Source organism: Tachysurus fulvidraco, chromosome 4, assembly GCF_022655615.1.
Source record: "Tachysurus fulvidraco isolate hzauxx_2018 chromosome 4, HZAU_PFXX_2.0, whole genome shotgun sequence".
Taxonomy (NCBI): Eukaryota; Metazoa; Chordata; class Actinopteri; order Siluriformes; family Bagridae; genus Tachysurus; species Tachysurus fulvidraco.
In genome coordinates this window covers 25,929,137-25,942,213 of record NC_062521.1, presented here as the reverse complement: position 1 = coordinate 25,942,213, position 13,077 = coordinate 25,929,137, and the positions used below count along the sequence as shown (strand labels likewise).

Below are 13,077 nucleotides of genomic sequence, written 5' to 3'. Positions count from 1 at the left end.
CAGACTGCAAGATTTGATATTCTCACCTCAGTTTGTGGTGTTAAGTCAGTTCCTGAAACATAAGTACAGTATCATGAAAAAACAAGGGGTTGTTGTTAATGTTGTAAATGCAAAGTGCATCAACAGAGGAAAGCAATCTTTCAAGATTCTATTGGACACTATTGTTTTTTGAAGAATAAATACATAAACCTAAATGATACCCAATGAAATGTTCTTTAAAGTGATCTGTGTTGAGTTTTAGTCTCACAATCAGTTGACATGAGTGGCAAGATAGAACAGTAGGTACTGTAGTGACTGTGATCACCATGTTTGTAGAGTTTCACATGTTCACCTAATATCTGCCAGGGTTTCTTTTGTATATCACCTGTTTCTCCCTCCCATAAACATGCTAGGAAGTTCACTGTATACACAAAATTGTGAAAGTTTGTAGGAGTGACAGACCAGCACTCCAACTAGAATGTATTCCCACTTTATGCCCAGTATTTCTGGAATAGACTCAATGTCCACCACAATTTTGACCATACAGTAGTGTAGATAAAAATTACTAAGTAGATAAATCAAGAAAGAAAGAAAGAAAGAAAGAAAGAAAGAAAGAAAGAAAGAAAGAAAGAAAGAAAGAAAGAAAGAAAGAAAGAAAGAAAGAAAGAAAGAATAGGCTGACAGCAAAAAAAAAAATGGCTCTCTCTTAACTTACTGTTGTTGAAACAGGGGGTAACAAACTGAAGGCTCAGCCATTCCGCTTGAACTGGGCATGGATCTCTCTGGAGAAGGAGTACTACTTGGTGGATGAGGATGCAAAGTTCCTGGAGGTGACACTCAAGCGTAGAGGATATTTAGGAGAGACATCATTTGTCAGTAAGTTTTTACTAAAATTAGCAACACTGGTTTTGTTTTCTTTTATAATTGTTTAATAAATATGTGTGCATTATTCAGACTAATTAAATGACAAAAGTTTTTTTTGTTGTTGTTGTCTTTTTTTTACATTTTATCCAAGATTTATTTTTTCATTTTAAAAAGACTTCACCCAAACTCAAGTCATGAAAAGAACCATGTCTCAAAATTATTCGCCCGTTAGTGAGTAGGCTGTTTGCGGAAGCCATTATTTCTATGCTTATTAGGTGAAATATGTGGATCGATTACATATTCACATATGTGTTTTTATGTTGTATGTCTATTGCCACTTGTTCCTTGTGAAGATGGTAATTTTACAGCCTTGTAACAGTGATTTATTTAGACTTACACCATAACCTCAATTTTATGACTTGACAGGCATGGAATTCTTTTTGTAAAATATGTCAAAGAGCTGCCATGAAGCAACTCAAAGGGGAGCAATAAAATCCTCCACTATCTAAAAAAAATTATAAAAAATAAAAAGATCTGCTAATCACAATAGTAAAATATTTTAAAATATAAGAGGTTGTAGTCATGTAGTTATATTTACAGGTTCAACACTAACTTTTATTTTTTAATTATATTTTAGTTAGTGTAGTTCTTTTTAAAGTAATGCTATTACACTTTTTATATATGATCAAGGAATATAAAGAACCCATATTCTTTTGGGTGAGACCTGATCACAAGACTGTAAATCGTTACAGAAAACAGGTGAAGAAAGGTAAAGACAAACAGTATTAAGTGTATTGAAAGGCTGTTTAGTGTGAGGGCGTTATGAAGAGTACATGACAGCTGTTATAATTGCTTATATTCTGTTTGTTTTCTCCCAGGTATTTCAACTAAGGATGGCTCTGCTGAAAAGGACAAGGACTTCCGTGGTAAAGCCCAGAAACAGGTCCAATTTAATCCGGGCCAGACTACAGCTACATGGAGAGTCAAGATTTTCACTGATCAGGAGTTTGAAACCTCAGAAACCTTTGAGATCCAACTTTCTGAACCAGTTATGGGAGTTTTAGAGTACCCCGATAAAGCCACTGTTGAGATTGTGGACCCTGGTGATGGTAAGGATGTTTTTTTTTTCTCCAAAGAGCAATACTCCACATAAATGGAGCAAAAAGACTAAGCTTAAATTAGACATGTTGTAGATGCATGTACTTTGTGCTGGATCTGATTTTTTTTCCTTAGTCTTTTTTTTCCAAAAGGAAGTGATGTACACTATGGTGCTCATTTCATTTTTGTCTTTGGCAGAGTCCACTGTGTTTATCCCTCAGTCTGAATACCTAATAGAGGAGGACATTGGAGAACTGCTTGTTCCTGTACGCAGATCAGGAGATGTTAGCCAGGAGCTTATGGTTATTTGTTACACACAGCAAGGTGGGTGCTTACACCTCAGCTCTTCATTTTCTTATACTAGAACAGTATTAAACATGCTTTCATTTAGTTTCACTATCCAAAATTGTTACCAGAAATACATAAAACCTGATTCTATTTCAGCTTTTTATTTCATTTTTGAATTTTGGCATGGTGTTTCGTTCAGGCAGTGCCACTGGGACCATCCCCAGCACAGTGCTCTCCTACTCTGACTACATCACTCGACCTGAGGACCACAGCAGTGTGCTGCGCTTTGAGAAGGATGAACATGAGAAGCTGTGCCGCATCATCATCATTGATGACTCCCTGTATGAGGAAGAGGAGAGCTTTAATGTGTCACTGAGTATGCCTATGGGAGGTCAAGTGGGAGCCAGCTTTCCAAGTGCCAAGGTGGTCATACTGGCAGACAGCAATGATGGTGAGTAATGGAACATAGGAAGTTAACTTATAGTAACTACCTTTAATTTGCTCGTATAAGGTTGTTAGGTTGTCTGAGGAAAATAATGTCTACTATTTATCATTAGGAAAGTTGACAAGAAGTTATTGATATAAAGGAAGAAGACTAGGTAATACAATTGTTTCAGAAAACTTTAACCTCCTTGGATATTTTCTAATGAATGCATGAGTTATTGTGTTAATTCACCAATGATCAAAATTCTATGAACTAAATAATGACATCACATTTTGATCCATTTATGTTTGCATTTAATATTATGCAACAGCCATACTGTATTTACTACAGTACTATTAATTCACAGTGTTACAGCGGCTTTTATTTGGCTCTTTTTTATACTTGTTAATGATGTGTCTCATTCTTCCAGTCAGCTTACAATGTAAGTTTTAGAAGACTTAAGGGAGACATCAGATTGTGTCCATTCAGGTTGGCATTTTACACTGAAAGCAAGCCCAAAAATACAGCCATATGTGATAACAGTTTAAATGTCCAGTATTTTCTGTTCTTCCTACCTATTCCCACTTAGTATAATGATAGAAGATAAATAAGGAGGAGATAAGCTTTGGATAGTCTGTAAGACACAGAAAATAAACTAGAATCGATCTTTTTCTCGATGTGGAAAACCTGAAGTTGGTCATATTTCAGTTCAGTAGGTTAACATTTTTTTTTTGTTGTTTTTTTTTTTTTTTTCTTCAGGAAATTACATTTAAGATGAAAGATTTTACTTTCCCCATACAGTTATATAGAGCTTACAGGATGCAGTGAAATTAAAACATATCCTTCTTATCCTTAGACTGTACATATAACTAATGGAATAGAATCAGAACAGAATAGAAATAATAAAAATAAATCAAATTTCATACAGTATGCAATCATGCTACATGTAGTAACAGTACAAAATGGGCAAAAGGTGACACGCCAAAGTGTTGAATGTAGTAACAGTAAATGTACAGAGTGATAATGGAGTCTCTATGGACTCTCTAAGGGATCTGAATAGTGGACATGTCCAAGCGTTACTGGATTGCAGCAGGCTAAACATACGGTTACATGGGTAGGTGGAGTACTGTAGAATTTTAAGAAGACAAAGATTCTAATTGTTCTTTATGCCTTCCTACTGGTATAATTCCAGTGTAGGACTGAATTAGGGAATATAAAACAATTTTACGAAGAAAAGTAATGGGCTAGGAACTGTGTCTTTAGAAATATATAACAACATTACTGACCTCTAAAACAAGCTTTGTACCTGATGTCTGGTTGCTAAAAATATATTTTCAAGACTCCCAAGCACACCTCCAAATTCTTTGCACATCCGATAACATTTGCTTGTTTCCCATTTATACTTCCAGTTTTTGAGGGTTTGCCCATTCTTTCCACCTCATTTCTTCTTTATGTCCTACATTTGTCCTTCCATGGCTAAAAACAATCATTTTCAATGCATGCCAGTTTTCCATTCATCACCATTCTACAGCCATCTTTAGAAGCCTTGAAACATGAGAACCCAAAACATGGGAAATGAACAGAACAGAATTCAGGAGAATGTCAAGCACCTGCAACGAATAACCGGTACATGTCCATACAGGTACAGAGCAAAAAAAAGGAGTATGTGTTGTTCTTATGTGTGTATTAACTTAGTTTCAGTCTTAGAGACCCAAATCACCAAATTTGGAGCACCACATGATTATTAGCAAAAGTTCTGATCTGTTGATCTGATTGGGTGTCTACACTTTTATGTAAATGCACTTCTTCGCACTGGTTTCTAAAAGGAAAATATTTGAACCACGGGATTCGAGCATGGAGAGGCGATCAGATTGCAGTCGTCAACATTCTGAAACTTGTGCCAGAAAAGTGTACAAAAGATAACAGATGCTCTTTATTCTCTAAGTGGAGGATGTAAGGGATGTAAATGTACATCATTTTCTACTCTGAAAAAAAAAGCAGCTTACCATTATTTAATTCAAATGTGTACATTGATTCCACTTGATTGAATTAAGTAACATTAACAATTTGTTTGCTTCATACCTCCAACATGATTTGATCACGTTTTCAAAGCCTTTGAACACTAAGCTCACACCTGAGCTGAGAACTGAACCCACACTGTTGGTGTTAGATAGTGGACTTATTACCAGTGCACTATTCTACCGTGCAAGTTTCAGTCCCTTAACACACTGTAGTTATTTTGTATTTCTTATCAGAATCATCATCCCCATGAGATTTTAAACTACTGTAACTGGTTTACCTAAATCAACCACACTCCACGTCATTCAAACTTCTCATTACAAACATGAGTGTTTAGTATAAGCAACAAAATTATGTTTTGTTATGTATACGATTCAGATTATTTTTTTCTTAAATCAGACTGACTACATGCATACCTGAAAACCCCAGACATGCATACCTGAAAACTTTTTATATATATTTTTTTTTATTTTTACATACAAAAAAACAAAAAACAAAACAAAAAACCTTTAGTAATTAATTTAACAGATAGGTTTTTTCCACATAAATTGAGAGAATTGACTAAATCCACACAGATTGGCTACTTGGCATCCTAATATTCAAATCTGCCTTTGTATGATCTCTAGGACAAAGCATAATCCATTACTCCCACTGGTGCTACCTAGAGCCTGTGATTACAGTAGGTGATTATACCCTCAACAGTCTACTCATTCAGCATTCAGGGGTTATATAATATGCCTCAACTTATATTTGTTTCCAGTACCAACATGGAGGCTTCCTTTAGTGATTCAGAACCCGGGACAGATACAAAAATAATGTGTGTACGTTCCCAGACTTTACTTCTCCTTTGTGACTGGAGAGGATTCATGCACACAATGCAGGCCACAACTGTGGCCAAAACATCTTGGTAGGTCTAACAGATCTTGCTTATGTGTGTGTGTGTGTGTGTGTGTGTGTGTGTGTGTGGTAGGGGTCAAATGGGGATGTGGGAAGTTCAATTAGAGAGGCCTGTGTTTTGGTTTCAGTCCAAAAACCTTTTTGTTATCTTCCTCTGGATTGGATTCTGTAGGATGTCTATGGGAGTCACTTTCTTCCTTCTATGTCTACCACTCCCTCTTTTCTTTTTCTGATCACACAAACACACACTAGTGTGTCTTGGCTGGAATACTAGAACTGTCTTTCCTGTCGTCTTTGGAAGGAAGGGAGTAAGGGCAAGGTGCTTTCTGTGTTGTTAGATGGTGATGACAGAGTTATCTTAAATCCTCTCTCTCTCTCTCTCTCTCCCTCTTTCTCTCTGTCTGTCTGTATCCTGAATCACTCTCATGTTCCTTTTGACTACTGGAATGGCATCTTAAAATATAGCAGGGTCTTTGTGCACAGCTTGTTTTGCTAAAAACTTTCATTCACATTAATAGATTTCACTGCCAGATGAAGTCAGGCTTGAATTATTCAGTTGATGCATAAAATTCAAGCAAGATTAATTGGAACTGCTTATGCAAAGACGTTGGCCTGCGGTATGCGTTCGGCTTATGCTCTGCTCAGACATACAGCTACATGCAGCAAGAAAGTAACCAGAGTTCATTCATATTCAATGAGAGCTGCCAAATTCTGTCAAAATAAGAAAAATTTTATAAAAACTGGTGTTGTGAAATAGAATGTTGGTTGCGCTACGCACTTATAACCATATTTAGTGTGGTGAAAAAAATCACCATGAGAACGGAGCTCGAGTCTAGATTTGCTTAGATGTACATTTTGTAAAATGTTGCATTTGTAATAACAATGTAAGACAATAATAATAATAATAATAATAATAATAATAATAATAATAATAATAATAATAATAATAATAATAAAAACTATTATTTAAGGACCAAATTAAATATTTTTTTTGCATAGATTATTTTTAGACAATTATACATTTTGTTTATATTTAGATATAACAAAAATCTCCTATTTAATATTTAAATATTAGAACAACAATGACCACCTCTATTTGACCTCTGTGAGTGATTTTGCCCTCTCTGTGTCCTGCAGAACCAGCTTTGTATTTTGGTGAGACAGAGTACACAGTGGACGAGAGTGCAGGCTACGTGGAGGTCTTGGTATGGAGGACAGGCACTGACCTCTCTAAGACAGCTACAGTGACTGTGCGCTCTCGAAAGACAGAGCCTGTCTCAGCTGAAGGTAGAAACGCATATTGGAAAATAAAAAATACACGTTATCCAAGTTACAGACCTACGTAACAGATCTCTGTATACACTATATATGTACTTTTGTTATTGTCTGTGATTGTCTATAGCTGGTCTGGATTATGTTGGCATCAGTCGCAATTTGGATTTTGCTCCCGGCGTCTCCATGCAGACATTCCGTGTGACCATTCTGGATGATTTGGGCCGTCCAGAGCTGGAAGGGCCGGAGAAATTTGAGCTGGTGTTGCGCATGCCAATGAACGCTGTGCTGGGAGAGCCAAGCAAGACAGTCATCACCATCAATGACACTATTACTGATCGTGAGTCATCCACTGTTTTCAGTTGCCTTGATACTAGCTTTTTACCAGTAAAGTACTTACTGTATATAAATAGCAAATGGAATGTAGAATGTCGTATGCCTGAATAAGATCTCAGATGTGATGGTTTGTATTGTGCTTCTGTATTGGCAGTTCCCAGAATGCAGTTTAAAGAGGCAGAGTATAAGGTGGATGAAGCTGATGGTCAGGTGAGGGCCATGGTGTACCGCAGTGGTGATATTAGCCAGAAATCCACTGTCCGCTGCTACACTCGCCAAGGATCTGCCCAGGTCATGATGGATTACAATGAGCGACCCAACACCGATGCGTCAATCATCACCTTCCTGCCAGGTCAGTTATTAATGGTGCTTTGCACTAAACTAGCTGCCCATGTTTTATGGAGTAGACTTTAGCACCCAGTCCCAGATTAAAGACCAATACATTTCCCAAGCCCTGAAAGTGTTCACACATGTGAACACGTGTTGTCTGTCTTGTGTGTGTCTGTCTGTAGGTGAGAATGAAAAGCCATGTGTGGTTACTTTGTTGGACGATTCCATTCACGAGAATGATGAAGAATTCAGGCTGGTTCTGGGAACACCCAAAAGCAAGTCGAAATACGGAGCGGCACTGGGGGAGCAGAAGGAAACTCTGGTCACCATCACTGACAAGAAAGACAGTGAGTTTACAAACACTCCAAAATCAGTTAAATCAGCTAAATCAGTGCTTACAGAACTAGCAAGGCTCATCAGCTAAGCATTCAAAACCCTTTTGCACATAATATATGTACCGGAATAGATAGAGGTTATCAGCCTGCTGTTCTTAGCTAAAAGTAGTAATTAGTTAAAATAGGTTTTTGTATATACTAATTAACAATTTGTTAAATTTAATCAATTGATATATCTTGTGGTCTAAAATAACACTATGTTTTGTACGTGAAATTAATTTAAAAAAATTATATACATTTTTATTAATTATCATTGACAAACCACAATCACCATGAATAAACACAATCATTTTATGCTCATTCCATCATCCAGAGGCTATCATTAGATTCTCAGAGGTTAAGTACAGTGTACAGGAGCCACAGGTTCCCGGAGAGATCGCTGTGGTGAAAATCCCTGTTGTCCGTCTGGGTGACACCTCCAAGGTCTCGGTGGTAAGAGTCCACACTAAAGACGGCTCTGCCACATCAGGAGAGGACTACAACCCGCTGTCTCAAGGTCAGCAGATACGATTACACACAGACCTCAAACTATAAATCTGAGAAGTGTGCCATTGAAAGTGATTTAAAACTGACTTTACCAGACTTTAACACTTGATCTTAGTGCAATTTGTTTTCATGTGCCATGTATCATGTTTATGACTGCCTCTGTGTGTAGATGTGGAGTTTAAAGAAGGGGAGACGGAGCATGTGGTGGAGGTCCAGGTCCTGTATGATGGACAGAGGGAAATCCGTGAAGCCTTTACTGTCCACTTGAAGCCCGATGAATACATGGTGGCTGAGACACAGGTCAGAGGTCACTGAATATATAAATATTCCCACTGACACAGAGTAATGTGGCTTCACTTGCTAAAATAGCCACATAGCAGCTGTCTCTGTCAGTGGGAGCCGGTCACTGTCTCCAGTATAGACAGCCGACTGTCTCTTCATGTGCTCTTTGTAATAAGAATATATCCCAATGGTCATGCTGCGCTATATGTAAGTGCATGCAAGATTTCATGTAGTGCTCAGCATAGCATGCTGTAACCAGAGGTGATACATTACATGCTCCTAGGAAGGAGGTAATACAGAAATTGTGCACAACGCAATTCAGAACTTAACACATAAGCATTACTATTACAATTCTGACCCTGAATTTAAATCCATTTTTGTAAGGTTTGTTTTAAAGCTTAAATCATGTTACACACTAATGTGAGCTCATAAACTCCATTTTAGTATTTCAAGGCATCATTAATTTGTGTATAAAATTGACTATTAGCCCATACTATTAAAATGCATACATTAATAGGATGAGCTGGATCAAGTTCTACGTATTTATTTATTTATTTATTTATGTATTTTATTTATTTATTTTGCTGATAATACACACAGCGGGGTCTCCCATTGTTCCTCAGCCACTCATGGTACACATGTGATGTGGAATATATTGATCTCATTCACATGAATCATGGCACATTTCCTGTACAACCAAACTCAGCCCACCTCTTACTGGTAGTCTCAGATTTGTACAGTGCTGCACATCCATCCTAGTCCACATGACAGCTTTTAAATGGCTAATATTTACTGTGAACCATGCTCTGTTTCAGAGTAAGCTGCCAGTATTAAAACACCCTGAAAGGTTCATTGGTTCATAAATTGAAAAACAAACAAACAAAAAAAAACTTTGAACAGTGTTTTAGGCTTATGTTATCTTAAGTCTGTATCCTTGTGAACCAGAGTTCATGCATTCAATGATAGAGACTTAAACACTTTTGTAAATCCTTGTCAATCCAAGTCCTTGTCACTTGCAGCACTTTCTGCAATAGAAATACTTATCATTGAATTCTACACAGAATTTTCCAAGGTTCCTACAAAAGATCAGAATTAACTCATTTGGATTGTGTAATTTTACAGTTAGTAAAGCAAAGATAAGCATCAACATAAATACTATACAGATATTCAGTTTTTTTATTTTTTTATTTTCTTATACATTCTTGTATTCCTATATACAGCAATTAAGGTTTATACAGTTAACCTGCTTAAACAGTTCTAATCTCACATTTTATAACTAGTATCCATCTTCCTGTTTTCAAATTTGTTTTTATATAATGAAATTCTGTTGCTTAAAAAAATTTTTTTTTAATTTTTTCCCTTTAGATGAGCAAAGCCATAGTGTATATTGAGGAGATGAATAGTGTAGCTGATGTTACCTTCCCAGCGGTGCCCCAGGTGGTGTCTCTTCTCACGTATGATGATACGGCTCGGGCAAAGGAAAATCCATACCCTCCAACAGGCTACCCTGTAGTGTGTGTGACGGTGAGTGTAACACATACCCTCACACCATCTCATACTTCATTTGACCGGAATGTGCTCTAAACAACATATTGGATATTTTTCTTTGTATTTTTAGATTTAGTTTGTGTGTTGAATTCTCTATTCGATCAAAAGGTTTTGTTTCCTTTTTCATAACAGCAGGTTTGACAGTAGCTCTGGCTTCAACTTGAGCCAAATCGAATACAGTATATATCAATGTGCTTTTTATTTGACTTTATAGTAACCGTTTCAGCAGGGGATTATATGGTAGATACAGATAAGTTGCAGATGCTGCATAATCCGGTTAAGAAAGCAATAGCTGATGGATTTTTTGGTTTATTTACCATTGATCCTCACATGATCCTCCAGTGGCAATATTTTCTAACAGATAAATGTAAAACTTTAGGAAAGGAATTTTCAGGAAAGAAGGCTTTGTAGTTTCTAAATAACATGACAAACATGAGAGACTGGTGAGGAAATACGGTTATAATTAAGATTTGATAACATCTAAATTGTTCAACAACATAAAAAACATTTTTGTGGTGTAAGAGAAATAAAGCATGCTGAGACATGCTGTTGTATCTCTGAACACTCATTCACTCCTTTATTTTTTCAGGCCTGCAACCCCAAATACGCCGACTTTGACAAGACCGGTTCTATCTGTGCTGTGGAGAACATTAATGACACCCTGACTCACTACCGCTGGCTTGTTAGCGCCCCCACTGGGCCGGATGGAGTCACCAGCCCCATGCGTGAAGTCGACACCAATACCTTCTTCACCAATACAAAGTCCATCACACTGGACTCCATCTATTTCCAAGCAGGCTCGCGTGTGCAGTGCGCTGCCCGGGCCTTCAACGCTAATGGAGATGCTGGACTAGAGCTCAGTTCCCCTATCGTGATCATCAGCCGGGAAGAGGGTGAGCCCAGTATCAGTCAGCGTTCTTAACAATACAGATCTTGACATGAAATTAACCATTACATAGTTATATCACCTTTAGGTTGAATTAACTTCCATATTGTTACCGTGAGTGTTAAACTGTAGCTCATTGGCTAATTCTTAACATCTCTACTATTTTCTTTATTTAGGAATATGCGTTTATTTAGATTTAAATTCATATTATACTTAGTATGGAAGTACTAAAACTTTCCTAGACATTAGAACCAACATCTGTCATCATTTTGAACATTTTCTGCAGGGCTTTGCCAGCCTCGCATTCCTGGAACCGTCGGTGCTGAGCCATTCTCGGCAAAAATCCGTTACACCGGATCTGATGACCCTGACTACCCCAACCTCATCAAACTAACTGTCACTATGCCACACATGGATGGTGAGGGTCATATATTGACCTCATTCATTTGCTATGCTGATCAAAAAACTTTCAGCAACCCTGTAAAAGAATACAAATTTGATTTCAAATATTAGTAAATATGTATTTATTTGAAGAATGTGGATTAGCAACACATTTAATTTCATAGATATAACACATATGCTTCTTCTCAGTAAGCTTTAACTCATAATCTAATTATTCACATTAATAAAATGTTATGTTTTGAAGTGTATGATTTAGTTCTGGTACAAACATTATAACCATTTAGGACCACACAATACAGTACAGTGTAAAACCTTCTATAATTTATGCTCTTGTTCCCTGGCTGTTCTGCTCAGGCATGCTGCCTGTCATCTCCACGCGTCCTCTGTCAAACTTCGAGCTGACTCTGAGTCCGGATGGTACCCGAGCTGGGAACCACCGCTGCTCCAACCTGCTTGACTATAATGAAATCCAGACAGGCCATGGCTTTATCACAGATGCCACCAAGAACCCCGAGATCATTGGTGAGACGGCTCCCTACCAGTACAGCCTGGCCATGCGCAGTGCCAACTCTCTAAGATTCTACCGCAACCTGAACCAAGAGGCCTGTCTGTGGGAGTTCAGCAGCTACTATGACATGTCTGAGCTACTCAACGATTGTGGAGGATCCATCGGCACGGATGGACAGGTGATAGTTACAGGGGTTGTACTGGGTACTTGATAAAATATATATTTTTTCTGGAGGTTATGAGATACATGTATGTAATTGGATGCTGATAATATTTTGTTGTTTTGGTACTATACAGTATAATGTTTGAAATAACAAATTACATTCAGAGGATAATGGGAGTTGTAGTCTGTCACATACTGTATGAATCTAGTTTTACAAAAATAATATTTAAGTATATTAAATTATAATGTAAATCGGTTGAGCTACATTTACGGTGCCATTTCTGTGTTCCACAGACACCACTCAGTTTATGTCTTGCTTCATCCAGAGTCATCAAGAAGTTATAAAAATATGTACATTCACTTAACCAAACCTAGAAAACATTTGGAATATTTCACAAGTGGTTGGATCATTTGAATATCCTGAAGACCATGAGAAGAAGAAAATGAAATTTTATTCTTCTATATATTTACATTGATTCTGTGACACTAACACAAAGTGAAAAAATAAAACACAATCAAACAAAAAAGACATTAAACATATAAGATATATAATGAGATATATAATTTAAAATAAAAAAATATGAATTTAATACTAATTTAAATGTAAACTTTTAGCTAAATAAATAAATAAATAAATCTTGTAAAAGTCTGAAATGGTTTAATAATAATAATAATAATAATAATAATAATAATAATAATAATAATAATAATAATAATAATAATAATAATAATCATCATCAAAATGACACCCCAATTGTGGAATTTATAAGTACAGTAGAAAATGTTTAGTCATTTCATTTTTACATGTCACTAGGTCTGATGTGAACATCAACAGTCGAAAATTGCCAGAAGCTTGTAAAATGATAATTTTCTATGTTGTACTGGGTTACATTAAATTGCA

The 13,077-nt window shown here is 36.7% G+C and overlaps 1 protein-coding gene across 1 annotated transcript in view; it reads left to right on the top strand.

The window, feature by feature from the left end:
* Window positions 1-13,077, top strand: part of frem3 (Fras1 related extracellular matrix 3) — a 36,243-nt gene that overhangs the window by 17,558 nt on the left and 5,608 nt on the right. The window contains exons 3-16 of the mRNA XM_047811908.1: window positions 709-855; window positions 1,722-1,952; window positions 2,140-2,265; window positions 2,429-2,680; window positions 6,707-6,856; window positions 6,972-7,181; window positions 7,332-7,529; window positions 7,690-7,854; window positions 8,216-8,398; window positions 8,558-8,688; window positions 10,036-10,194; window positions 10,808-11,111; window positions 11,391-11,522; window positions 11,861-12,192. Of these exons, the coding sequence (XP_047667864.1) occupies window positions 709-855; window positions 1,722-1,952; window positions 2,140-2,265; window positions 2,429-2,680; window positions 6,707-6,856; window positions 6,972-7,181; window positions 7,332-7,529; window positions 7,690-7,854; window positions 8,216-8,398; window positions 8,558-8,688; window positions 10,036-10,194; window positions 10,808-11,111; window positions 11,391-11,522; window positions 11,861-12,192 (2,720 nt within the window). The remainder of the gene's footprint in view (window positions 1-708; window positions 856-1,721; window positions 1,953-2,139; window positions 2,266-2,428; window positions 2,681-6,706; window positions 6,857-6,971; window positions 7,182-7,331; window positions 7,530-7,689; window positions 7,855-8,215; window positions 8,399-8,557; window positions 8,689-10,035; window positions 10,195-10,807; window positions 11,112-11,390; window positions 11,523-11,860; window positions 12,193-13,077) is intronic.